The 27494-nt window shown below is 41.9% G+C and overlaps 3 protein-coding genes and 1 long non-coding RNA gene across 6 annotated transcripts; 2 read left to right on the top strand and 2 right to left on the bottom strand.

Annotated features, from left to right (window-relative positions):
* Positions 1 to 1323: 1323 nt before the first annotated feature.
* Positions 1324 to 13286, top strand: slc1a5 (solute carrier family 1 member 5). The gene is made up of 8 exons (XM_068317008.1): positions 1324 to 2585; positions 8379 to 8421; positions 8505 to 8573; positions 8672 to 8838; positions 8982 to 9215; positions 9413 to 9607; positions 10406 to 10540; positions 10698 to 13286. The coding sequence occupies exons 1-8, from the start codon at positions 2080 to 2082 to the stop codon at positions 10918 to 10920; spliced, it is 1572 nt and encodes a 523-aa protein (XP_068173109.1). The 5' UTR covers positions 1324 to 2079; the 3' UTR covers positions 10921 to 13286.
* A 591-nt stretch (positions 13287 to 13877) lies between these two features.
* On the bottom strand, positions 13878 to 16919 carry fkrp (fukutin related protein). 2 transcript variants are annotated; one of them, XM_068317481.1, is made up of 3 exons: positions 16820 to 16909; positions 16568 to 16742; positions 13878 to 16392 (listed from the first exon to the last, which is right to left on the bottom strand). In XM_068317481.1, the coding sequence occupies exon 3, from the start codon at positions 16137 to 16139 to the stop codon at positions 14541 to 14543; it is 1599 nt and encodes a 532-aa protein (XP_068173582.1). In that variant the 5' UTR covers positions 16140 to 16392; positions 16568 to 16742; positions 16820 to 16909; the 3' UTR covers positions 13878 to 14540. The 2 variants fall into 2 exon arrangements, with proteins under 2 accessions (XP_068173582.1, XP_068173581.1); XM_068317480.1 differs by having other exon boundaries at positions 16568 to 16919.
* Positions 16920 to 17742: 823 nt separating this feature from the next.
* c1qtnf5 (C1q and TNF related 5) lies at positions 17743 to 25483 on the top strand. 2 transcript variants are annotated; one of them, XM_068317324.1, is made up of 3 exons: positions 17743 to 17863; positions 23801 to 24049; positions 24130 to 25483. In XM_068317324.1, exons 1-3 carry the CDS (start codon positions 17758 to 17760, stop codon positions 24648 to 24650), a joined length of 876 nt encoding a protein of 291 aa, XP_068173425.1. In that variant the 5' UTR covers positions 17743 to 17757; the 3' UTR covers positions 24651 to 25483. The 2 variants fall into 2 exon arrangements, with proteins under 2 accessions (XP_068173425.1, XP_068173426.1); XM_068317325.1 differs by having other exon boundaries at positions 17788 to 17863; positions 23805 to 24049.
* LOC137596637 (uncharacterized) lies at positions 21195 to 23793 on the bottom strand. The gene is made up of 4 exons (XR_011035564.1): positions 23010 to 23793; positions 22403 to 22519; positions 22074 to 22141; positions 21195 to 21860 (listed from the first exon to the last, which is right to left on the bottom strand). It is a non-coding gene; the product is annotated as an uncharacterized lncRNA (long non-coding RNA).
* Positions 25484 to 27494: the final 2011 nt, after the last annotated feature.

The following is a 27494-nucleotide window of genomic DNA, read 5'->3' as shown; positions in this document are numbered from 1 at the left end:
TGTGTGTGAATATGTGTGTGAATATGTGTGTGCATTTGCGTGTTTTTATAAATGGGGCCCACTCTCGAAAAACTCTGTGCCCTCATGTGCCTGTGGGTTTCAGCGTTGGTCTTGTTCTGCGTTTCATTGTGATTCCTGCAATCACTCTCACAGTCGGAGGAACAAAGAACGCTCTTGACATAACAAAGCCAGCACTTAGAGGATAATGTCCTACCAGCCAGAGGTCTGGTCCTGTGGGAATTTCCTGCTGGTAAAGGTGCATTTCCCACTAAGTTCTACCAGTGGGACCCTGTTTGAAATGGGTTTGGCTCGTAGTCTGAATGTAAACCAACCCCTGGCTTTTTCGGAACCCTGCAGGTCTCGGTATCTGAGACAATAAGGGTCTGTCTGCTGCCACAGTTTGACGCAATCCTCACCAATAAAGAACAACCAACACTTTCTTTGGCTGTTACCACCTCCGACTTCCATTGTCACCAACTGTATTCAATTTTGAGAATGAAGAAAAAAAGATTTGCTCCATTCAGAACCTTTTCACGGTAGTTCATACATTAATTCATGTTTTCATCGCACTAGAGACGTCCTGCTCATCTGTCCTGAAAATCAAAGCGCGCCACACGTTACACCAATGTTATTGCTGTCTTTGTGGTTCCACATGCATCACCGTGTGATGTTTTAAACACATTAATAATGGTGGATCGGTTCTTGAGAGGAGCTCAAATAAACAGACAGAGGAGGGAGGTCACATCAAAGTCTGGTGGCAGTTCCCACAGCTGTACAGGCAAAGCCTCTTCTTCTGCAACCCCAGATAATGCAAACCAGTTCAGCGCATGCAAATGCACAATGTAAATGGCATGGATTTGTGTTTTTCATTTCCGGTGTGAAATATTGTTACCAGATTCACAGTCGGTTAGTTTACAGTTAAACATTCTTGGCTGTGTCATGTCATGGATATGCACAAATGTATTCATCTAAAGATTACGTAATAGATTTTGACAGCCATGGGATTTGCAGCAGGTCAATCTGAGCAGTAATCTGGCAGTAAAGCGTGCACCATGTAGGGTGCAGTGATGCTTATCCAATGTGGGTTTGAATACACCAAAAAAAAAAAAAAAAAGAGCAGTGAAAATAGCATTTTACATGATGAGAAATGGAAACACGATTGTCTTCAGTCAAAATGTCAAATATAAAAAAAAAAGATGTTGCTTCTAATTTAACCAAAAATGAGTCAAAATATACATTTCAATTTTATTTATTTTCAAAAATTGACAGAAATTAAAAAAAAAGTCAAAAAGACAGCAATGCTGACAATTTTTTTTAGATATATTTATACTGTAAATGCGTCATTATTGTGAGGTTGTCTTGCTGTGGTATTTATTTTGTTTTCCTTTTTTTTTTCACACTTTGAGAAACTTGACCAAGTTCGTGCTTCAATCACGATCACGTGACCAGTCTTCCACCAAACAGCTCCAGAACAGTTTAGAACCACAGATAGGTCCTCAGGCCATTAGAAAATTACGTTTTCTCCTGACATTATCTGCTTCCACACTGAAACATAACCGTGAATCTTTGAATTTACATATTTAACAGACGTCTTTCACTGCATTCCTGAAAGTTGTATAATTTATCAACATATACATTAAAAAAAAAACTGTACTGTATAAATGCGTGGGAATATTTTTTTTTACAATTATTTAAAATTTAATTTAATTTGTAATTAACGCCTATAAGCAACAACCATGCGCTGTTATTTTCCTACTATATTACATACAGCTGTAAGCTCTAAATACAGTCATTGAATGTACCGCTATAACATAATGGAAAGACAACTGACACAGTACAGTATTTCCTATTGCATCATATTCAGACACACCCCTCCTTACGTCACAGGGGGCGGGGCTTCCCCCGCTCCTGTAAAAAGAGGCGCTGGCTCGACAGACATCAAAGTACTGGCGAACGTAGACCAGGTGGCGTGTGTTCGTCGCCATTAAAGTGAGTTCCATCACAGAGACAGTTGTTCTTACGTAATAATTTCTTTCTTTCTGTTACGTCGTTAACTTTACACACAAAACGCCAGAGAAAATGGACCTAGAAGAAGGAAAGACGTCTAACGGCGAGGCGCTTGCCAACGGACTGACGAGCCCTCCGAGGAAGGCTCCCGAGCCGCTGTCGCGGCGGGTGAGGAGGATCGTGATGGCTAATCTGCTGGTGATTCTCACCGTGGCGGGGGTCATCATCGGAGTTTTGATCGGCCTCGCCGTGCGCAACGTGACCCTCTCCAGAACCCAGATGATCTACATCGGCTTCCCCGGCGATCTGCTCATCCGTTTGCTGAAAATGATCATCATCCCTCTGGTGGTGTGCAGCCTGGTGTCCGGGGCCGCCAGCATCGACCCTAAAGCCCTGGGGAAGCTCGGTGGTTGGGCCATGCTCTTCTTCTTGGTGACCACGTTGATCGCCTCCTCCATCGGGGTGGTGATGGCGTTCATCGTGGCGCCGGGGTCGGTGTCCATAACCAAAATCGAAGCGCTGGACGACAACGTCCCTGAACCCAAAGAAGTGATAGACTCCTTCCTAGATCTGATCAGGTAAGTTCCACACCTGCCCGCTTCGCCTAAAGAAACTCCAGACTTGTAAAATAAGTTTTTTTTACGTCAGACTTCTCCCCGCTGTCTCGTCAAACCACGTGTGTCGTGTCGTTTCCCCGTGTGTGTGCTGTAAGGGCTTTACGCAGTTGCATCAGCTTGTGGGTGATCGAGGCTATCCGGGAGGATAGCTGCTGTCCTTTTACGGCGTTTTATTTTAATCACGTCACAAAACTTGTTTTTTGGTCACATTTTGGCCGTCCAGCCCCACACACGTGTTGTGGACTGTGTGCGCCAAATTTGTCAAACGCGGTGTGTTTGTGTGTGTGTGTGTGTGTTTGATACTGTGAGATCCTTTTCCAGTGTGATGATATAAATATTCAGAACTGATAAAAAACAAAAATAAATTCTATGCAGATCTTCTCTCCGTCTTGTATTGGATCCAGGCGGCTCTTCTTTAACACGTCATATTTATGAGTCCCGGCTCACGTTTCTGCTACAAAGGGAGGTGACAGAGTACACAAACAATTGACCAAGAGATTTCAATAGTTTGTCATCAGTCTATTTAGACAGTGCTTCATATTAAAGTACTGTCTCACACAACGTCTTCTGTGAAGCAGCACTTTTCCTCTTTTACCCACCTTTTTTTTTTTTTTAACCCCCAAAATTATTCAGTGTCCTGATGATCTTTGTCTGAGCCAGCAGCCCATTCATTAGATGGGTGTGTTATTGTTAAGTGTGTTAAACCTGAACACATTACCAGTTACTGCATTGTGTGACGTGTGTGTCTGACCTTCTCCTTTACAAAGGAGGAGATGCCTTCATATTATCTTTGCATGTACAGGTCAGTTGTGTATCCAGGTGTTCTGTGGGTCATTACACTCAGGCCCCGTCCACACGATGACGGATTTTTTTGAAAACGTATCGAAAACGATTCGCGTCCACACGACAGCGTTTTCAAAAAAATCTCCGTTCACACGTAAACGCATCAGTGCGTTTTCAAAGACAGCTATAAGCATGCCAAACCATGTGGTGGCAGTATTGAGTCAAATTTTATCAAATTTATCAAATTTAATAGGAACCCTCCCGTGTTTTGTTGTCACAACACACGGGCCCATAAGTATGAAGTCATAGAGGTTTTTCGTCGAAGGCAAGACGTCAGTGTTTTTAAAAAGTTGCGGATAGGCCGTCCACATGATAACGCAGACCCAGCTATTAAAAAAAAAAAACCCACCTAGGCCAGCGTTTTCAAAAAGTTTCATTTTCGCTCAGGATATCTGCGTTGTCGTGTGGACGGAAGGCGTAATCGCAACAACACGGAGGATTCCTATTGGATAAAATTTGACTCAATACTGCCACCACATGGTTTGGCATGCTTATAGCCGTCTTTGAAAACGCACTGATGCGTTTACGTGTGGATGGAGATTTTTTTGAAAACGCTGTCGTGTGGACTTGGAATCGTTTTCAAAAAGTTGCGTTTTCAAAAAGTTCCGGCATCGTGTGGACGCCTCAGACTCCATCATCCTCTGGCCTCTTGGGTGCTGATGGCGATGCGCTGCTCTGGAATGGTTGGCATTCACCAAGCTGCTCACAGCCCCCAGCTGAGGCGTTCTTGCAGATGCCATTTAAAGGAGGGTTTGTTTGAAATGGAGTTGTCACGTGTAGGGTTGGGCATCATTTGAATTTTACGTACTGCATTTCAAGTTCGATTCTGTGTTTTAGCTTTGCTGAAACTCGGCAAAGGAACTTTTGAATGAGACATTAATATCTCAACCATAATTTACAGATCTACTGAAAGGAACTGCTCCAACAAGTTTGATGTATAAATGGCAGATGAGCTATGACATGCTGTGTAAGATCAGCTTGTAGAATCAGTGTAACATTTGTTTGTTATTTAACTACATTTCCCTGTTCAAATTCTTGATAATGATCGCCTCTGCACAGAACAGCAGCCTCAGATCATCTTCATAGGACTGGAGGGAAACCTTGTGGCTGTCATGATGACTGGCTGCTCGTCTCATCGTAGAGACGGTCTGATCATTGTTCAGACACACACCTTAGAAGACCATTCCTGTTTAACAATACTTTCATTATGTTTGACTTTGAAACCACTCCTCTGTATCCTTGTTGACAGTCCTTATCATTTATTCTTTGTTTACTTTGTTGCTTAAATAAGATACGGTCTGTGTTCATGGATTACTGCTATCAGTCAGGGCAGGGGTCACCTGGGGTTTTATTGGTCAAGTTAAACGAGTTGCTTCAAGATATGAAAGCATAATGACATTAACCAGAGATTTTTACGATGCAAAACATGTTATCATATCCGTCATAGCATCCTGTAGATCCAGGTCATCACTGGGCATAAAGTTGTTTCCCAGTACAGTTAAAATTAAGAGCTGAATTTCCCTTTCAGCTTCCGAAAATCATCATGAGAAAAAAATGAGGTGGTTGCTCCGGGAAGCTGAGGTGTCATGATTGCATCATGCAGATTCAACCAATCCCTGAGCTTTCTGACTGGTTTTTCCCCAAACACTCATGGATTACCGCAAGTTTGGTAAAAAATTGCCATCGTCCACGTTGAGGTCACGACGTACTGGGTGATCGATTACACAACTCCTCTTCACTCACGAGAGTATTTTAACATGGTGTTTCGTCTTTACTGGTCACATAAGAACAAAACATTAAATAATTAGTTTATCACAAGGAAAAATGTGATATGATGTTTACAGTAATATTTATAGTTTGAGTTAAAATGTTTATTCCCGGGATTGATGAACTGTCCAGCTGTGACTTTCAAATTAAACGTTGCAATAGTTGGATCTCCATAAATGAAACAAATTCCGATCAAAGTAGATTTTTGTTTTCGGTGCTCCTAATGCTAAAACATCCATACCAAGCTAGCTATTTCGACAAGTACAGTATCTATTATAAAGTGAGAGAAAGAAGTCGTTCAGTTACTCAATGGAACAGGATGCTGTTAGGCGTCACATCTGGCTTCCTGCCCAGCATCGGATGACTTCACCTCAGCTCTGAGTCCGATGGCTCATGAAGGGAGGCTGCTTCCAGAGAGCTGCTCATCAGAGGAACTGCTAGGAATAAGTTAGTGAGTCTCTGCGCCTCTTCCTGACCACAGCACCAAAAAAGTGCATGTAAAGTCACTTTTAGGCCCCAGATATTTCCGAAAATGCAATATTTTTTTGCGGTTATGTGTTGGCGGAGATTTTTTCGAAACATGTAGCGTTTTCAAGAAGATCTGGCTACGTGTGGACATAGCCTTTCATTAATCAGTTAAATTTGTCACTTTTTTTTTAGCAGTTTTGACTCGAGTTTGCCTTTTGATTGACAATCCTGATATTCAGTGGTGATGCATTTTAAATGGATGGAAACGCTGTATGCTATGACAAGGCAATGAAGCACTGATGACATGTAGTAGCTCATTTTTGTGAGGTTAAATTAATCAACCAGTTATTAAAATTTCCTCTTAGAAAAAGGGCCGAACCCAAGTCCAGTTTGTGTCTTATAGCTGGCCCTATGTCCACATTTTCAGTTACCAATTTTCAATGCAGGATATTATTTAACTGACTGCACAAGTAGCTCTTTGACCATACTTAACAGTAGACGCAGGCAAATAAATTTAAAGCCTTTATGTAAGATTGAAGAATACACGCACACCTCAGAATGAAAGATAAAGTGCAAGCAGAGCTGAACTTTTTTTTTGGTTGTAATTTAAAGAGTTTGCAGCCTAAAGAACTGAAGGTCTGCACTTCAATTAAAAAATATCAACATCTTCAGAAAGCATAAATAAAAAGTGGCTATTTCAGAGGAAAAATTCAAACAACTTCCTCCATGAGAGAAAGGGGCATGAGACTGGCCTGCCAGTCATTTAGGTAAATCTTTGTTGGAATGGACTCATTGTCAAGCAGACATGTAGCTGTTCATTGGAGAGTCTAGAGCAATACTTGGATTCTGGATTAGCAGGAGGAGCTGCTGCCTAAGGCTGAAGCTGTTGAACCTTTCAGGGAAGTTTAGCAACTGAATTATTCTGGCCCTGCAGCTTTAAATTGATCTCACTGAGATGTGATGTAATGTCAACCAAAAAGGCTTCAGGGGATAACTGCTCAAAAGCTCTGTGCTTTGTGTCATAGCGGCGCTTCATGTTAGAATTTTTAATTAATGCTACGTGTTCGGAATATATGAGACACGGTGGTTTGGAACTGCCTGACGGAAGAATAAACATGAATTTCTCTGTCCACTCATTGCTAACCAGCGGTTTTCCTCATTAACCTTTCTTCGTTTGGAGCTATGCTGTCCTCACCGTCTCCCTTCCTCTGCTCTGCCGTAGCGGTGTCTCGCTTCCTGTTGTGCTGACAGAGCAGGTATACAAACGATCTGATTGGCTGAACTGAGTGGAGTTATTACCGTATGAACTGGAGGAGCAGCGTCCGCCGTCTGTAGCCGCAACCGTCGGAACAAATTCTCCAAGAAAATCTAATCTTATGAATTTATCATGGAGTGGTCACGGGTCCGGACAGAACCATCACGTGGTCTGGATCCGGACCGCGGTCCACCATTTGGTGACTCCTGATCTAGAAAAATCACCAGTTCCTCACAGTAACTTTATGTAATCATGGAAAGTATTAGTGACACTTTCGTACCCATTCACAACACGGTGGCCTCTTGCGCGTGGAAGTTTCCTCTTTTACAGGGTTTGTTGCACCCATCAGAACTTTCAGATGTGTTGGTCTAATCAAATTCAGAATACAGTATTTTCTGCACTATAAGGCGCACCTAAAAAACTAATTTTCTCAACTGGCATGCACCTTATATATGAAAAAAGTTTTCGAACAGGTCATTTAGGGTGCGCCTTATAGTGTGGAAAATAAGTTCAGACTGACAAAAAAGAGAAACAAAAATTGTTTAAAAAACAAACTCATTTTTGCCTGTTTTCAGTTGCGACTTTTTTTTTTTTTTTTACTTCCAACTAGCATTTAAACTCTTTCTGAAATCTGTGTTAAAGATACGAAGCATTAAAACAAATCTGCATGACGCATGGCGCAATGAAAGCACACAATTCTAAGTAAATCCATGTGAGTATCTAAACAATTAAAGCATGATGGACTTTATTCCGTTGCTGCTTTGCAGCGCAGCTATAATTCAGCTTGTGATCCAGTTACACATCTCGTGCTTCCATGTCAGGCAGGCAGGCGGTCACATGTTTTAATTTGATGCACAAGTTCCAATGAAATGGAATTTTTGGATGAAAAGAGATTTAAGTTAATGCCTCATTAGTCTAAATATATCGGTGAGTTTAAGGGGTCCTATAGTTGGACCGGCCTTAGCCTGACTGTATATGTCAGAGAGGCTTGGATAAAGGACTAGGGGGTGGGGGCCAGGAAGGATATAAATATTTAAAATCTCTCATGTTTGATCTCTTCCACATGATCAACCATGTGATTCCATTTGTTTGCCAGAATATAGCTGCTAACTATGGGATATCATCGAGGAAAAATGCTGTAAAACAGAAGCAAGTTTTTTTTTCTTTTTTTTTTTAACCCTATAATTAATAGTTCAAAAATCAAATGTTTTTGATTCCGGTCGACTTCTGCTGTTATATTTTTTAATCAGTGTCTGTGGAGTCAGCAGGAATGAAAACGAGGCACAGAAAGTGGTTTTTATGTTCTTAAATTCTCAAACATTCCATTTCTACCCCTGTAATTAAAACCGTATCCTCTCCAAAGGAGAGACATCTTTAATACATCTGTTTTATATTATTCTTTTTTTTTTCTCTCCCCACAGAAACATTTTCCCCTCCAACCTGGTATCTGCTGCCTTTCAATCAGTAAGTTTTGGACAATTTGAAACCCATTTAAAGTAAATATTCATATAAGAGAATATTTAAAGTTGTTTTTATTCCCCATCCAGTATGCAACTAGCTACAAACTGATTACCAAGAATGGCACAGATGGAGACCTCAATATCACGGTGGAAAAGGTGAGGAAAAGGTTAACAGACCATTAATGGTCAACTAGAACACCAACCTGTCTGCACGTCGATGATTTGTGTCCTGACTGTTTTACCTCGTATCTCAGGTGCCCATCGGAACGAACCAGGACGGCATGAACATTCTGGGTCTGGTGGTGTTCGCCATCGTGTTTGGTATAGCTCTAAGGAAGCTGGGGGAGGAAGGAGAGATCCTCATCAAGTTCTTCAACTCCTTCAACGAGGCCACCATGGTGCTGGTGTCCTGGATCATGTGGTGAGAATGAGTTGCATATTTTTTTATTAGGAGGGATTAGAATAAAACCAGTACAAAACCAACATGAGATAGCCTTTTTTCTTGTCCTGTCCCTTCACCGCCCCCCTCCTCACCCCCCTCACACGCCTCTCGTCTCTCCACAGGTATGCCCCTCTGGGTATCATGTTCCTCGTAGCGGGCAAGATTGTTGAGATGGACAATGTGGGTTCACTGTTTGCCAGTCTGGGGAAGTATATCGCGTGCTGCATCGTGGGGCACGCCATCCATGGGCTCATTGTGCTTCCTGGGATTTACTTCATCATTACAAGGAAGAACCCTTACACATTCCTCTGGGGAATATTCACCGCGCTGGCAACTGCCTTTGGAACTGCCTCTAGGTAACCAAGTCCACGCCTCTTACGTCTCTGGCTCCCTTGCGCCCAAACACACACACACTTGTTTGTTCTCCCTGGTTGTAAACGTACCAAGGATCTCCTGTTCTAAAAACACACCCGCCTTCTCTCTACAAACACAGATGCACATGCCATTTGCCTCCACACACATTTACCTATTCTTCACCCCCCCCCCTTTTTAGCTCAGCCACCCTTCCCCTGATGATGAAGTGCGTGGAGGAAAATAACGGCGTGTCTAAGCACATCAGCAGATTCATCCTCCCCATCGGAGCGACGGTCAACATGGATGGAGCGGCTCTGTTCCAGTGCGTGGCCGCCGTCTTCATCGCTCAGCTGAACAACAGTCCCCTCAACTTCATCCAAGTCATCACCATCCTGTGAGTGCTGAAACCACGTGAATTAAAAAAAATAAATGCAAGTAAAATTATGATTTACACAGTTGGATGTTTCTTCTCATGCTGACGTCTTGTTCCCGTTGTTGGACGTTCACGTTACAGCAGAAAATATTCAGGGGAGGCACAGGGGTGGATAGTGTCCGCTTCACGCTGAGATACAATTTTTTCCCCTCTATTAATTTCTTGATTCAAGAGCAGGAAGACTTTGAATAAAGGTTTTCTCTGGTAACAATCTTTATCTCATTGTTCTTGAATCAGGCTTTTTAAAATCTAATAATGGACTTGAGACTGTGAAGAAATCATCTGTCTGGCAATTAACTAGAAACAAGAGACATATTTATACTTGATCCCATACCACAATGTTCCAGTATTGATTTTTAGATTAGGTTTTCATGGCCTTCTTCTAAACTCCCATATAAATCAGTTTGAGTTTCTCCGGCAGATTCTGTTTGCCTGCTCCAGAGGCATGGCTAAAAGTCCAAGGGTGGAAAGTTCTGCCTGGAAAAAAAACAAAACAAGGATGACTGAGTCAGTGGTCCTCCTACAAACATGTCTAAGATTTTAAACTTCAGTGTAAATCTTTTCTTTTGCCACAGGAAATGAGGAGGGAGATGTAGAAATACTTTGTACTTTGTCAGGGTTAGGATTTTGGCTTGTCTTTTGTAAAGTGTCAAAAAAAATCCTGAATGAAGATGAGTACAGTAATTATGTTGCTGATTTGCTTCCACGCAGCTACCGTAACCAGCTACCGTAACATTGCCTTCCCTCTTAATGTGTTAGCGTGACAGCTACAGCATCCAGTGTTGGAGCGGCAGGCATTCCTGCTGGAGGTGTGTTGACCCTGGCTATCATCCTGGAGGCCGTCGGACTGCCCACCAATGACATCTCTCTCATTCTGGCTGTTGATTGGCTCGTGTGAGTACAAGACCTTTGTCACTGCTAGTAACACTTATGACATCCTCCAAAAGCTCTTGTCTAAACCTATAAAATATGCACTCATATAGTTTCATATAATGAATAAATTGCTGTTTGAGGCGCTTCGATTTACCGCGTTCATATTCTCCAATTTCAGTGATCGTACCTGCACGGTACTGAATGTAGAGGGCGATGCCTTCGGAGCCGGCCTCCTGCAGTTCTTTCAAGATCGGTCGGCCAAAAGAGGAGGAGTAACAGAGCTGACAGAAGTCAGGCTGGACGGAGAGCTTCCTGTTCCTGAACACTCACCGCTCATGGAGAAAAAGGGTCACGGCAATGGAGAGGTCGATAAGGAGGCTCCATCCGAGTCTGTGTTGTAATCCGGCTGCTGGCATCATTAATGATCTTCTTGTTTATTTGAAACCCTTGCAATCTGAAACCTGAGGTTCCAGTTGGCTTTCTTTCTTTTTCTTTTCCTTGGAGAAACGGGTGTGAGGAGAGCAGACGAACATGTATGCTAGAGAAAAACGCAGAGAAAACAATGCTTTGCATCTGCAATATGTTTCTAGGCAGAGAGCAACGATTCAGGAGAAAAAATCCAGAAATTTACATTATGCATAGTGACATTTCCTTCCTGAGGTATTGCACATTAGTCTGGCTAGTGTGCTGTTTCAACATAAATTTTTTAAATTTTTTTCTATTTATATAAATTTTTTTGCCCTCATCAATTTTAAAGCCAGAATCTCATTGTGTGGTCAAGTTGTATAAACCAGGTGTTGATCTCGACATCAAGAGGCAGGACCAGCAATGTGCAGGATGTTTGCAATGTCTGATTTAGTGTTGATAATAATCCAAGTCTCTACATTCATCAGTGAGAAATGGACGCAAGATGGATTCATCCACCGGCTGAGTCACTCTGACTGCAACTAGCATGAGCGCACAACAGCCATGTAACCACCTGCACACATTCCTGACTTTAAAAATTGTCGGACCACGCCACACCCCATTTCAGTTGGCAGGATTAAGTTTGTACATATATTCTCCAGCCTTAATCCACTGCTTTGAAAATATTTTTGTTGTATCAACCTTTTTTTAAAAAAAAAAAATTGTTCAGAAACAATCTGATATGGGCGTGAACGTTTTAGAAAGTGTCATATAAAAGCGTCGGTACTTCACTTGTGCATTTTGTTATACATGATTATGGTCACTTTCATGCAGATTTATTCTGTTCTATTTAAATAGGTCTTATATGTGCTATATAACATTCTTTCCGTGCATGGTAAATGATTGAGGATGTGTGTATGACAAAATGCACAAAAATGTATTTATAGTTTTTTTGTTTGGTTTTTTCTTAACCTTATGTCTGGCTGCCTGATGACGGTGGTCTTCAAGCACAAAATCGTTGAGAAAAAGCAAACATTGCTGATGTCACAAGTTTTGTCATCTGATGCACACCGAATGAGACGTCCTCAATATCCCAAAGACGATGCAAATGATCTCAAGGACTCTCAATGCTTGAACACACACGCGGCCTTTGAGCTTTTCAGTCTGTTCAGACGGACCTGTTACAGTGGAATCCTGCACAACCTCATTCTCAACTGTGGCTTTAATATTCCAAGACCAAAAAAAACCAATCACACAGACCTAGCAAACCAGAAGAATGCATTGAACTCCAGTAGAGTCCATCTGAGTGATATTTCCAGGGAGGTGTGCCCCCACCTTTTTTAAAAAAAAAATCCTTGTTTTACATTTAAAGTTTCACACACCTTGACGTCTCAGATGCACAAATGCGTTTTAAAGCGTGTGATGATGAAGCAAAGACAATCTGCTTGTGTGGTGTGGCCTCACGTGGTGTGTGTGAAGTCTTTCCTCTGCAGGGGTATCTCTGCTGTCACTGTACCGGAAGCGGGGGGCAGCTTCTCGTCGACGACTGAAAACCCTTAGGACTTCAGCGGAGGTCAGCTTGTCCAATCATAAACCTTGTTGTAGTTAATTACTCGTTTTAGAATTCTTATTTATTTCCCAGGTCAGAGTCAAAAGAGTATATTGAGTCTTGATATGATAGAAACTATGAATTTTTTCTTTTTTTTTTGTGTTCTTCAGTCTTGGTTTTAGGTAGTAGATGTAGATGGTGCTTCCATTTGGTGTCTGTTTTCTATTCACATCTGGCAGCAAATATTCTGAAACCTCCAAACGACTTCATGGTTGCTGTACTGCTGATTACACAAGTTGTACTGGGTTTACTCTAACAATTCTGTGTTTAAAAAAAGCATATATTTTGCAATAAAGTTATGTATCTATGTATATGATTAATGTTGAATGGTAAACCCTTCTATCCATGTTGTCTTTTAGATGTTTAAAGCGCTATACGGCACCCTTATGGCCTGAAAGTATGAACCGTTATCTTTTTCTGTGGGTTCAAAACCGCATCTCTTAGCTTTATTTTTTACTAGTTTCCAGACTTGGCATTGACGGTTATCCATGAAATCATCGTTGACTTTTTACCTCTACAGTCACATGTCATGAAAACTCCAGCTTCCACTGACTGCATTTGTTTCAAGATTGTGAAGATGTTAACATTCCTCTCCGAGATGGGCCATGTGGATGTCTGTCCAGTCTGGTTGGAGTACTGTTGTATGATATGATGGTTGTCAAGACTTTATTGGGGCTGTGCTTCAGATTTCCTGCTGTTAATCTCAATGTTCTGTCAGATTAAAGATTAAATAAAGATCTTTTTTTTAAAAAATTGTTTGGCTATGAGTTTCCTTTCTTTCTTTTTTTTTTGCTGCTACTGTTAAAATCCTGTCACTGAAATGCTAGTGTCTCATTGTAATCTCCAGAACACCATGTTCCAGTCAATCAACTCCAGAGGCCGTGCCAGAGTATCAAACTAGACTGTGAGACATGCTTTGGGTCTGAATCCAAAAATAATCCCACATGGCCTCGGTGGTGTCCCATTACCCAGACTGCATGAGCAATGCTCTTTCCAGTACTTCATATGAGGCACTTGAAGAGAAACATTACCGCCAAGTTTAGTGGCCTCGCTTTAGCTTTTATCAATCTGCATTCCTGTGATGTTTCGTTCTCGTTTTTCTTGTAAAACCGTACACTTTTAACAGTTCTTCACATCTGGCTCAAGAATGCTCATAAACATGCAAACAGTCATCAGAGGGGAGGAGTTGGAGTAACTGCTCTTTAGTGCCATCTAGTGTTCAAACCAAGCAATCACGACTACAATTATCCATTTTTTGTCTTTATTTTCCACCTTGTGGGTCTCAGGTGTTACTCGAGCCTATCCCAGCTTGCTACGGGTGTGAGACAGGGTAAACCCCAGAGGAGTCGCCAGCACATACATTTACTGTATTTAAACTGGATTTGTTGTCTCTCCTAAAAACAAACTGGTCAATGAACACACGGATACACTGCAACACTTTTATTGACCATTTCATGAACTGAAGCGACACGATGTATCATACACAAACAACAGCACAGGAGATATCTGCCCAGGGGATCTGGTGCTTTTTATGACCAACTATGAATTAAAAATTCTATATTTAAATTCCATTTTTATGGTGGCTCAGTCTAAACAATTAAAATCCACACTGTCCTTCATTTACAGTATCTATGATTCATCTGCTTTGGATGACTTTATTCTCATGTTGACATAGTGACATGGTTACGTGGCAAATGTCATAACATTCATACAAAGACAAACGGAAAATAACATATCTGTTATGGAGTTTTAAAGTTTCAAAAACATATGCTCGGATTCTGTGTTGTAGCTTTTAAAGATTGATCTTTACAACAATAATATTTGTACTGTATATTACAACAGATACAGATTTCAAATGATATGTCATAAATCCAGTGTTTGACTCTGACATTCGAACTTTTGAAAGGATTTCAGTTTGGTAAAATTAACAGCTGTCATTTTTGAAAAAAAAAAAAAAAGATATTTGCCTCATCTGGTAAACAAACTACAGTATGCTATAAAAGTATCTCATAATTTGCTTCTGTCCAGCCTCTTTTTGGCAGAGTTGGGATATTGGGGGTTCTCGATTACCCCTTCTCCAAACTTGAGCTCTAGGAAGGCTCTGTGGTTGTTGGGACCGTAGGCAGTGATGCCGGCGAAGGACATGGGCACCAGAGGCTGCAGGAAGTGTTCTGGGAACTCCACGTCCTGTTTGTGCTCTGTCCACGTGTCCTTAGTCATCACTCCGTTGCGTGGATAGAACGGCCACAGGTCGACATGCAGGTGGTTGGCCTCGCTGTACTGAACCCTGTAGAAGTCTCCTTCCACGGCCCGCTCCCACACGTAGCCGTTAGCGTCCACCAGAGAACCCGAGTCCAGGTTCTTCAGGTGGTCACAGTTGGGCACGTCCTCCAGGTAGATGCCCAGGTCCACGTCGTAATCCCACGGTATGATGTCCTGATGGCGGACAGCCCCCAGCAGCGTGCCCCCTTCCAGCCAGTAGCGCACACCGGAAGACTCCAGGATGTTGATGACATACTTAGTGGTTTCCCTAAGGGCTCGCAGACAGCAGGGGGGTGTCCAGCGATCCAGATACAGGTAGTCGGGGGTGTCGTCCTGCACCGTGCCAAAGCAGCGAGCCGTCTCCTTGCTGCAGCCGTACCACTGCTCCTTCCCCTCGGGCAGCAGGAGGCGCTTCAGACCGAAGCTCCTCATCAGCTTCCCGGTGGCCTCCTTGAGGCGGGTGTCGGCTTTCCACTGGTTGTGTGCGGAGCTGAACAGGGGGCGGTGGTTGGAGGAGAAACACGGACACTCCAGCAGCTTCACCTTCCAGCCCCTCAAGGCTGTCTGGACGAAGAGCGAGGAGAAGAGGGGCCGTCCCAGAGGGACGGAGAGGTTGAACAGGTCCTCCGTTCGCATGAGGACCACGGCGTCTCCCTGCAAGGCCGTACACACACTCCCACTACTGCCAGACGCAGCTGGCGAGTAGGTGGCGGTCCACTCTCTGAGGTTCACCCGCAGGTGGAGGCAATGAACGGCGGATCGAGCCAACACAGGCGCAGCTACCAACCTCACAGGCCCCCCACCCTCACCCTCCAGCTCCCTGATCAGCCTCTCTACGGAGCGATGTTGCTCCAGCTCCACCCCATCAGGCACCAGCAGCACAAACTCCGTCTGGACGTGGAACTCTGGCCGGTGAGTTTGCGGCGGCTGATCAGGGGAGGGGGAGAGCACCAGGAGCCGCGCTCCTTCTGGAATCACCAGTGGGGGGTACGGCAACGTGTCGGCCACAGCTAGGAAAGGAAGCTCAGGTCTCTGGCGAAGGAAGGAATTCGCCACATCTCCAACGTAATTCTCAAAGTTTTCAAACTCCCGGAGAAGAACAGTCACACGGGGGCCACGACTGTGGCCTTCACCTCCAATCACCCCAGGGTCACCACCAGCTCCAGCCAGCATCCCCAGGCCTCCTGCCAGTCCAGAGGCTGGGAGGGAGGCCCTCCTCGCGCCCCGGCCCAGCTCCTTCCTCTTGTCCATCATTTTTTGCTGAGCTCGGGAAACATAGTAGAGGATGAGGAGGTTGAGGATGATGGCGCCGGTCAGCAGGCCCTGGCAGAGACTGATCCGCATGGCAACTACAGGATTTTCCGCACTATAAGGTGCATCTGATTATAAGGTGCACCTTCAATGAATGGCCTATTTCAAAACTGGATTATAAAACGCACTGTCGGTTTTTGAGAAAATCAAAGGCCCTTAGGTGCGCCTTATAGTGCGGAAAATACTGTTCTGTTCACTGTCCAGTTCTTCTCGGGAGAACATAACGCTCCAGTCAGAGTGGTGGGTTCAAGGTCTCCATTAGGGTGATAGCAGTCAAGAAGACAACCTGTGAAAAAACAGGAAAACATGATTTGTTTTACTTCCCCCCCAAGAGAACCATAAAAATGACACACACAACAGTTTAGATTTGGATTTTGAATAATAAAGAGTGACAATAAACCCTGAACATAAACTAGGAGTCATTATGAATTTTCCTTTGGACGAACAGCAGCTAACGTTACCTGCACCATCTACAGTATAATACCAGTAACACTCATGACACCCCCCGGAACTGGATGCATGTTTCTCCACAGGACCCTCCCTGGCAGCCCAGTGGCCATGATGGTGCTGGAGCACCGTGGAGCTCTTCAGCCTGCTGCTAGATCCGGTCTTCATGGGGGTCCATCCACCCCAGCTCTGTTAGCAAACGCAGACATTACAATTCATTGCTAACTAATATTCGAACCTTGTCGCGAACATTTAATAAAACTCACGATAACTCGATGTATTTCATCACTATATCCCTCAACACAAGCTCAAATACTGAACACTGCGCTACTTGGCCGTGAAAGCATCACGCTTCATGTCTGCAGCGACAAACGACAACTTCCGGTTTGTGTTTTTCAGAATAAAAGTTCCATACTTCCTTTTTTCAGAATAAAAGTTGTATAGCCAAAACTCATAACAGTCATGCTGTTATGAGTTTTTATATATATATATATATATATATATATATATATATATATATATATATATATATATATATATATATATATATATATATATAGGCCTCCGGCTCCCCGTGACCCGCTGCGGCGGATACAGCTGTGGTAATCTGAAGATCTGAAGATAATTACAATAATAATTATCATTTATATAAAAAAGGCCTTAATGCTGCTGCCAAGGGATTTCAGGTAAAACACATTGATGATGTAGAGTCTTCCGTGAGAGGATGTGAAGAGTATGTAGATGGAGCAAACAGCCTCATCCTGCAGGTAGACAATGGAACTCACAGAGAGGAATATGGAACAGTTTCCTTCAGTCAGCTGACGACTGTATTAGTCTGTTTTCTGTACTTCTTAGGAGTGATGTTTGTGATATACCTAAAGTGAATTTCCTATTTTCAGTTTTTCTGACCACAGTCCTCTGAACTCTCTGTTCTTGTGTCCAAACATTCCATTCATCAGCATCTCCAAAACTTTTCTTATCTTCTTTCCTGTTGATTTTATCATGGTTGTGTTTCACTGTTGGCTATTTCATTTTCCCCTCTCCTCCTCTCCTGTGTGTGTGTGTGTGTGTGTGTGTGTGTGTGTGTGTGTGTGTGTGTGTGTGTGTGTGTGTGTGTGTGTGTGTGTGTGTGTGTGTGTCATTCTCTCTCTCTCTCTTGCTCTCTCACTCTCTTTCCCTCCCACCGATCCACATTTCGAACTGGATGTCATCATTTCCCTTTAGTTTTAGTCCACTGAGGTCAGACGTAACAGTTTTCACTGGATTCTTACAAATATCAGAAGAAGCCCTCAAAGACTTCAGCACATCTGGTGAGTTAGCTTTTCTTTTCTTTTTTTAAAATCCTGAACAATGAATTGCATCTGTTCTCCAGTTTATAAACTTTTAGGACAATTAGGTGAAATCTGCACAACAATTTGGAAATCTTTTTGTATATCCTGGGTTTTCCTTCAGTCTACTAAAGTTCTTCATTGTGGGTTTTTTAAATGTGATTACTGACCTGGTACAAAATACAATATCAAAGCCCTCAAAATGCACACATTATTTCATATATATTAATGTGATATACTGTACATAAACTATCATCAACAAAAGAAATGCAACTGAATAACCATTTATCTTAAGCATGTTGATGTTGATTTTGATTAATAGTACTGTTTATGTCGTATCGTCTATTTATAATCCTTATATACTCATTTAATCCTAATAATCCTAATCTGTGAAATAGTTGAGTTGAGTAAATTTTGACTATTTGGTTGCAGTATTTTCTTGTATATCTTTATATTATATTATATTATATTATATTATATTATATTATATTATATTATATTATATTATATTATATTATGTTATGTTATATTATATTATATTATATTATATTATATTATATTATATTATATTATATTATATTATATTATATTATATTATATTATATTATATTACATCATATTGTATTATATTACATGTTTGGGGCAGCACTAGCTCAGTCCACTAAGACTTGGACCGGGGACCGGAAGCTGACGGTTCAAGACCCATAACATTTGGAGTGTGAGCTGGCAGTGGGAGGTGTCAGCTCACCTCCCCCACAAGCTGCTCGTTTCGGGGCGTCGCTCTACCTCCCACAGCGTATATTAAAAATTGCATGCTGTGTGTGTGCCTGTGTGTGTGTATATAAAATAAACAAACAAATAAATAATTATATATATATATATACAGTATATATATACAGTATATATATACTGTATATCAACGTCCATATACTGTATATATATACAGTAAGAGTAAGACAATAATTTTCCCACAGAGGAACAATAAAGTGGATGACTTCTTTTCTTGTTTGTCTATTTTCTATTCTTATTCCATTTTCAATAATTATGCTGCCATCTTGGTGGGACTCCCTGGATAAAGACAACTAGAATCTTATTGGGACTTTTCTGGTTAAATAATGTATAAGTAAATTGAACTATGATAAATATCTACTGGATTTCTTTGATTTGTGTCTTACGAAAAATCTAGTGGTTGATCTGACTCTAACATACTCAATCATTCAGATGATGAAGAGTTCAGCTAATCAAACACCAGCGGTTAGGTCTATTTTCAGTGGTCTAGAAACGGTGGACTCATTTTTTCAGCAGCGACTGAAAATCTGTTTCGAATCATGAGGTTTGCTTACAAGCCATGGCAGACAGCTGCTCAGACAGTATTTGTCCTCTTGGCCGTTCCCGTACTCTGCCAGGAATGCTGACATGTATTTCTTTCCCCTCCCCAATTTTTCTTACTGCTTCACTCTTTTTTCATTCCTTTCTTTCAGCTTTGAAAAAAAAGAAAAAAAAGAAGCATATTTAATATTTTAATGAACGTCATTATTCCCATGTCTGGAAATACGTTTTTCAATCCTTATGAATACATATACAGCTGGAACGCACTCTGCCCTCCGGTCCCCAAGACCGTAAGATCTTTCTTCCCATCAGGAAACACAGCGTTGCAAAAATAGCAAAAAATGAGCCCTCTTGTTTTGCTCATCAATTCCATTTATGGTCCTGCAACACCTGCCTCACACTCAAACAGTCAAATGTCTGTAGTTGAGAGGAGTTTGCTTCACTTGACCAAAAGGCCCGTCAGGAAAAACCAGGAATCAACTTAAAGGAAAGACTTCAAGAGATTCTGAAGTCTTGTTTTCAGCATCTCGTCAAGCTTTAATGTGACTCATCTGTTCAGAAACCAACAGACATGATTCATCATTGGCTCAGGAATATATTTAATATGCTGTCACGGTATTAATCCAGTTTGGGTGGTGTCCTGGATAGTGGATGTATGCCAAATGAAAGTCCTGCTTTCTGTTTGGGTCTATTTCTGGCCATTTTCTCCATCACTTCTTGTCACATGCCTTCTCCGAAACAGAGCCTGTCTTAATATTATGACTTTGAGCACATTCTATGAGAACGCTGTATCACCAAAACCTGAACCTGCTTTAAAGGTCCCATATTATGTATTTTTAACTTAATGTCATTCAGCTGCCAGATGTCCAACTAGACTCTATTCCAAATATTCTGACCTAAAGTGATCTGTGCTTCTAAATATCAGCTTTTCAAAATCGCTCATCTCAGCTACTCACAAAACGCTTCGTTTCAGGCCTCCGGCTGCAGTATGTTAATGAGCTCCACTGGTCCACGCCTCCTTCACCTGGGCCACGCCCCTCTGAAGGAGAGCGTTAGGCTAACGGGACACTGACCGGAGTTACGTTTGTTATCATTATGGCGTTTGGAGGACCCGTCGTGTCGGCGTACATTTATGACCCTGAGTCAGACCCAGAAGCGGGGGCTCCTGAAGAAACACCGACTGTGCGGCTGCAGCAGGACGTTTCTGAATGGTTAGTACGTGTGAACGGTACTTAGTTGGTTCTGCGTTGTGTTTTGTTTTGTAACCTGCGTCATCACAGGACTGGAGCATCGTCCGGTAACTACTTTTGTTTCTACTCCCGCCTCTCATCACACAATAATAATGTCATATCTGTGTTATTATGTACTTTGTATATATAAGGACGTGTTGACTGCAAAAATGTTGCTGTATTTCTATAAGTGACAGTAAAGTCTGATGGTGGTTCTGATAGTTATTACCATGTGGCTAATGCTAGCTTCTGCTCACGGCTAAGTTACTTTATTTTTCTATCACATTGATTAAACCCGTTACTAAGCTGCTAAATATTTGAGGCAGTCCTCTGTGACAAGACACACAGAGCTAACACCTGCCACCATCACACCAGGTTAATGGTGAAATGATGTAACCATATTGCAGTGATGCCTTTATATATGCTCTATTTTGAGGTGTCTTCACCTGTTGTACAGGTGTCCCTGTGGACACTGACTGTATGGAGATACCACAAGTAGCAAGCTCACAGCTAAACCACAAAGTTATGTCTCTATTTGGCTACTTTTACAATTATAAATTCAAATGACCTTTACCATGTTTTTCACTGTAGGTTAGGAGCCGTCTGCAGGAGGTTGATGAGGTTCCGTGCATGACTCAACATCCTGGGTTCCAGCCTGTGTGCCTAAACGTGTACACCCTACAAACGGCCGGTCACGTACTGAGGGCCGAGTATGGCCCTTCACGTCTGAGACCAATACATCGGTAAGTCGTTCTTTTAAAAATGTCACAGAATAAAAACTAGTTATGTCTTATTTTGCTTCATCAGACATTCCTTCATTAATGCAGTAACACATGACAAATATACAGTAGGTACAACAAAGTCTAATATATTGTATTTGCGACACCTTTATTTTTATCTTATTAATAGACATGTTAAATTTTTTTTGGTATTCACAATCCATTTCTGTTGACATATACAAGCATTTATTTACATAAAACAATACATCCAATAACAATAATGAGAACACAGAGCCATCCTATCTGGAAATCAACAACAGTTGTAATACTCGGGATTGAAAACATTGTGAAATAAATAGTTTTGTGTCCTTTTTCTGTAGACGGTGCAGACATCTGGCCTATCACACCTTTGTTGGCTGGTGCTGGGGCCACTTAGGACGCAGAATCCGGGTCGTCATCCCAGCCTGTGGGGTCCTTCACATACGCCAGGAGTTTCCTGAAGACAAAGGCCACTACCCTGGATTTAGACCGAGTCTTGGTTGAACCCGGTCATGTAGCTGGCAATGACCTCCTCCTTGTCCGGACGCTCATACTGGGCAGACAGATTCTCGGGGAGAGGAATGGACAACATCTCATTTGTGTATGGCACGGGGTCCACCAAGACTTTGTTACATATGAGGTCCAACATGTCAGCTACAAAACCTGTTCAATAAAACGCAAAGATAGATCTTTACTGTTATTGATATTGTTTGATTCATTTCTTTGTGTAGAAAAATTGTGTTCAAAATACATCCTGGTACTTGCTACTAATTTATTTATTTGTATGGTTACTTTTCACTGTGTTTTGGTGCGAACAATTACCAACAGAATTTGAAAACATGTTTGTTTGAAATATTAAAATATTACAACACTAACAGAATGTTGGCTCTGTCTTGTGAGGTTTGACTCTGCATTGTCCCTTCAAAAGCCTTTGGAACGTGGATCTTGTAGAGGGGTACACCAAACGTAACGACATAAGGAGCCAAAACAATATATGACATACATGAATCTGTCTCAAAAATTTATACTAAACTCTTCACTTACTGTCTTGCTGGAATATTCTAATACACAACAATATTATTTTTTACTGAACTACTATCAACACATGTGCATTCACTAACACCTATAGACAACTATATTTAGAAAATTAGTCTATTTAAACAACTTTATTAAAACATATTGTATGGAATATGACTTGTACATACCTTTACTTCAATAGTGGGAATGAAGAGTCCTGAAGGACAGCTGTGTACCAACAGTATGGGTGTCCACTGGGTCAGTTTGGCCCCCCACGTCCATTGAAGCTGTGGGCTGAAAGGATGCTTAAGGAAAAGGGACACTAATTTCAGGACACCAATGTTCTGATTTTGGGTAAGGAGGACAGACCTGTGTGCGTTGTCGCTATGACGCCGAACAAACAAGCGAATCTGACACGTGTGCGCACACACAATACGAAACAAAACACAACTCCCTACGTAGCCTAGCATAAGTTGACTTTGTTTATGCTGACAGATAACAGGAAAGAAAATATGAGACCAACTTTCGTGTGTTTTAGCTTTATACTGTAGGTCCGGCACTCAAACGCAAAGCCAAGAATAACATGACCTCATTAATGCTAACAAACCACAAAAAAATATGAGACCAACTTACGTGTGTTATACCTACTGTAGGTCCAGCATGTACACACGTGTTGGAGCGTGCACGCACACACATGCAAATGCGAAACAAAGCAGTACCACCTAATTAGCCAAATAGAACTCGATCACTCATGCTAACAGACAACTGCTAAAAGATAAATGTGGTGAGACTTACCTGTAACCAGGGTGCAGGTTCTTGGTCCCGTGTGGTTGGGAGTGATCCTTGAATGAGGATCAGTCTCAGGCAAAGCCCCGTCTGGACTGACCCTCATTGCTAAAACAGACTGGAGTGAAGTGGTTCCACACACAAACAGACGAGCAGCGATGTAGCCGCACATAGCCATTAAAAATGAAATGCAACCACGGTCTCTTCAGTTCTTCATTGGATGGGATGAAAAGTAAACACTGGTGTTGATTTGTACAATCAACAACTGAGCAACTTTCATGTCTCCTTCTCACGGACGCCATTTCAACAGACTGCTGCCTCACGTCCCACACAAAGAACTCTGTCTTGGGGACGGCCACGCCCTTGGGCATGTCAACCAATCCATATCGTCCAATACTCTGTCCAATAGCACAGAGTCCCTAGTCTGACATCAAGAACGGGGATTCTAGCGCTATGTGATCGATTCGAGTCGTTCAGAGCCATGACTTCCTAAAACAAACATCTATTGATGCAGGAAGTGTTTGTTTACCAGATTCTAGGAGTTGTGTGATTTTCATAATAGGGCCCCTTTAATAAACAGTTCCACGTGTTGATTAGACTTCAACTCTCAGATATGTTTCAACATATTTAAAGTTACTGGATTTAACAGCGAATCCTTTCTGTACTCAAAAAAATCTTAAAATGGTGATTATCATTAAGATTTTTTTCTGTTAATGTACAACTGCTAATCCTGTCTGATTTGAAGTGACTTTTGTCCAAAATGACCATCACTGTGCTCTGTCTATATTCTCTGTTCTCAGCCAGCCGTGACGCTACAATGGCCTCTCCAAGGCTGCTGCCCCTTCTACACTCCCTCCTTGTCCTCCACGTCCATCTATCCAAACAGGTAGACGACCACCAGCTTCCTCCCAGTCTGTGCACCAGCCATCCAGGTATCCCAGGCTCCCCTGGAGTTCATGGCAGCCCTGGTCAGCCGGGAAGAGATGGGAGGGACGGGAGAGATGCAGCTCCAGGAGAGAAGGGACAGAAAGGCGACACGGGAGACCCAGGTGTTCTGTTTGTTTTATTGATGAGTGTGTGTGTCCTACATGTCCGCAGTAGCTCCTCATGTTTGTCTCCTCCTCCTCAGGTGAGACAGGAGCGCGAGGCCTGACCGGTGACAGAGGTGACCCTGGAGAAAAAGGGGACGCAGGCAAGCCGGGAGAATGTGCAGTAGCCCCAAAATCAGCCTTCAGCGCCAAACTATCAGAGGGTCTACCTCTACCCCTCACCGTAGGTAGCGTAGTCTGCTTCGACAAGGCCATCATCAATGAGCAGGGTGACTACAACTCCGAGACAGGACGCTTCACCTGTAAAGTCCCTGGAGTTTACTACTTTGTCATCCACGCCACAGTCTACCGCGCCAGCCTCCAGTTCGACCTGATGAAGAACGGCCATACGGTGGCATCTTACTTTCAGTTCTTCGGCAACTGGCCCAAACCGGCATCTCTGTCTGGAAGCTCGCTGCTCCACCTCATCCCTGGGGACCAGGTCTGGGTCCAGATGGCAATGGCGGAGTACAATGGATTTTACTCCAGCAGCAAGACAGACAGCACCTTCACGGGGTTTCTAGTGTACTCAGACTGGAAGAACTCTGCTGTGTTTGCTTGATTTGTGGTTGTACGTATATCATAATTTGGGGAAGGAAATGTTCTTTCCTGCTTCTGCATTTGTATTTGTGTGAGAAGTAAAGCAGACACCCAGCTGTTGAACTTTAATGGTTCGTACTTCAGCTGGGGACACCTGAGAGCCAGCAGAAACAAACAGAAAGGTTTATTCACCGTCTGTTCTTCAGCTGCAGCCATAAAAACACCGTCACACTGAAATGTTTTTTCACCTCTGACCCATAATTCAACAATAATGTCGCATTTTAATCAACACTTAACAACAAACTCTATTTTTATCCCCAGAGGCAAAGCCATACCAAAGTAAATACCCCAATATTCATTTTCCACTGAACATACAATTAACGTCTTGTCTAATGATTTCACCAAACAGTAAATTTAACAGATTCTCCAGTGACATTCCAATGCAGTGAGTTTGTTGAGTCATTGTTTTCAAACCGTCACCGCTGAAAGTTCAAAAATATGACAACATGTCTGACTTGCCTGGGTGTGTCAATTATTCTAGTTCACTCAAGAGGAAACATTTGACATAATTAGCTGAGATGTTGACACTCTGAGTTTTAAATGTCTCCCCACACCTTCCCCATCTAGGGCAGAATGAGAGAAACAGCTGGTTAATCAGCTGTACGCTGACATCTATTAGCTGCTACGTGATTTCACAACCTCCAAATCCTTTTAACTGCTTCAAGTTGACGCCAAAACGCGGCGACATCACCTCCCTGAAATGCAGAGCTGTCATTGGTGGATGAATGGATGTTTGGGTGAAGGAAACTGAGAGCAACAGTTTGATACCAATTAATATTAAACATTATATTTCTATTTGACTGTTACTTTGTGCACTCCAAGCAGGCATTTTGAGTCTGCATATTTCGATTTAAAAAAACAAACCTAACTGAATAAATAAATGGTTAGTTGACTGGAGTCAACACAAGGTGTTTCAGAATAAAGTTTAGTGCAAAAAAGTCAGTCCAAAACCACCAGCTACTGTATCCTGAGAGATAAGCAAAAAGATATGCAAAGAGTACAAAAATCAGTTCTGAATTCAAGAGAACAGAAATCTAGTAACATGTACTCACTGAAAAACTGACACACTGGATGCTGAAAGGGCAGCACATGGAACTAAATTCACCTGAAGATCTGATGTTCAGTCCATCTGATTTGCCTAATAGTATCTGGTTTCCTTCACACGGACAAAAAAATGGACAGTAAGATGGACCAGCTCCTCAGAATCAAGGTGGTCAGTGTGGTGAAGCCTTTCTAGACTTCAATGTCCGACCAAGAGCTATACTAGTCAAATATCTTCACACAAAAACTGCAAGCCGGGTTCCATATGAAGGTGGAAGGACTATGACCCAAACAGGACAGTGTCAAAAATGGGATGCAATATTTTTACATGTTGCAGAGATTTCTGAAAAATAAATATCCCGTTTCTACCATGTCAGCCCTTTTTAGCCTGTATGTAATTCAGCTGGTCAGGAACAGAGTTCTATAATCTAAATAATAAAATTTCTAGACCATATTAGATACCTGTGTAATAAATAGTGGTATGCACTATTGTTGATTTAACTTTATAATTGTAACCATATCATATTTTTCTTCACTACCCAACACATCTTTTTTTTTAAACACTTGAAATATTTTTGTAAAAGTATTGAGTTTTTCTATGTGGCTCAATGGTAGACAGCAAGCCCCGGACAAATGCAGAGGGTTGCAGCAGGAAGGGCATCCAGCAGACAAAACTTTTCCAAACAAATATGAGAGTTCATCTGAAAAAAAAAAAAAAATCTAATGGAAAAGGGGATGATATCCCTGGCGACTCTTAACAGGAAAAGCCGAAAGCCTTCTTTCTCTGCTCCCTCAGGAGAGCGAAGGACAGAGACAGGCCATGACTGGATGGAGCAGCGACCCACCAGAAATGCATCTTTTATCTATGCAACTGCAAAGTGCAAGGATTGGGAGACACGTTACTAAAAAAATTACACCCTATCATGAGTTTTCCTGTATTGTTAAAAATGTTGTGTGAAATCTTTGCACTGAAAGCTGTCTTGCATGGAAATTTATTGCACCCTGCTTAGTTTTTATTTTTAGGTGTTGCATGAAAAACATAGGATAAGAGCAGTTTTATTTTCATACACATATCACAACATATAAATGAGAAAAAAATCTGAGATAGGAGTCGTGCTTCAGGACACCACTGCTGGTTAGCGGACATATATAACATGAGGTGAGACCGCATCTTGTTCTTTCCCAAGTGTTGTCCACATGACAACATAATCGTGTGTTGTCATGACTTTTGTGTTTCCTTTCATTCTTGATCATTGCTTATGTAACTTATAAACATATAATAATGAAGTGGAAGAGTATGCATGTCTATTGGTTGATTAAAAAAAAATTAGATATAACTTAGAGTGGTTTGGGGCTTTATCACATTTCTGTAACATTTTAAAATTATTTTAGTTAATTTAAATGAGAAAATATTGTTTGACTTAGGAGTTATTTGACTTATGAGCTCAGGCAGGGAACAAATTAAACTCGTATTTCAAGATACTGCTGTACTGTACCGTATATCATGGAATAGCGCGCAGTCAAAGCAGAGGGAAATGACCCCACCATGTGGAATATTAACAATGAATGAAGAACAGGAGTTAAGACTGAGTACAAACACACCAAATGAAATGGACAATATTTTAAAATAATTCAAACACAAACTAAAGTCCCCCCCCCCCTGTCTAAAGTTTTCCTTGGGTTGTCAACATTTCAAAATTGTCAAGAACAATAAATAACCTTGTTGCTTTGAACGGGAAGGTACCTCCGAATGTTGTTCAAATGA

Source organism: Antennarius striatus, chromosome 6 (assembly GCF_040054535.1).
Source record: "Antennarius striatus isolate MH-2024 chromosome 6, ASM4005453v1, whole genome shotgun sequence".
Lineage (NCBI taxonomy): Eukaryota > Metazoa > Chordata > Actinopteri > Lophiiformes > Antennariidae > Antennarius > Antennarius striatus.
Note: the sequence above shows the minus strand (reverse complement) of the source record. Positions and strands in the feature narration are given on the sequence as shown.

Bases quoted from the DNA above. Each gene is read 5' to 3' on its own strand.
- fkrp (XM_068317480.1), bottom strand. From the start codon at position 16,139: ATGCGGATCAGTCTCTGCCAGGGCCTGCTGACCGGCGCCATCATCCTC.
- c1qtnf5 (XM_068317324.1), top strand. From the start codon at position 17,758: ATGTCATCATTTCCCTTTAGTTTTAGTCCACTGAGGTCAGACGTAACA. The intron at 17,864-23,800 runs GTGAGTTAGCTT...CTCTGTTCTCAG, and splicing joins CAAAGACTTCAGCACATCTG to CCAGCCGTGACGCTACAATG. The intron at 24,050-24,129 runs GTGTTCTGTTTG...CCTCCTCCTCAG, and splicing joins AGGCGACACGGGAGACCCAG to GTGAGACAGGAGCGCGAGGC.
- slc1a5 (XM_068317008.1), top strand. From the start codon at position 2,080: ATGGACCTAGAAGAAGGAAAGACGTCTAACGGCGAGGCGCTTGCCAAC. The intron at 8,422-8,504 runs GTAAGTTTTGGA...TTCCCCATCCAG, and splicing joins TATCTGCTGCCTTTCAATCA to TATGCAACTAGCTACAAACT. The intron at 10,541-10,697 runs GTGAGTACAAGA...CTCCAATTTCAG, and splicing joins CTGGCTGTTGATTGGCTCGT to TGATCGTACCTGCACGGTAC.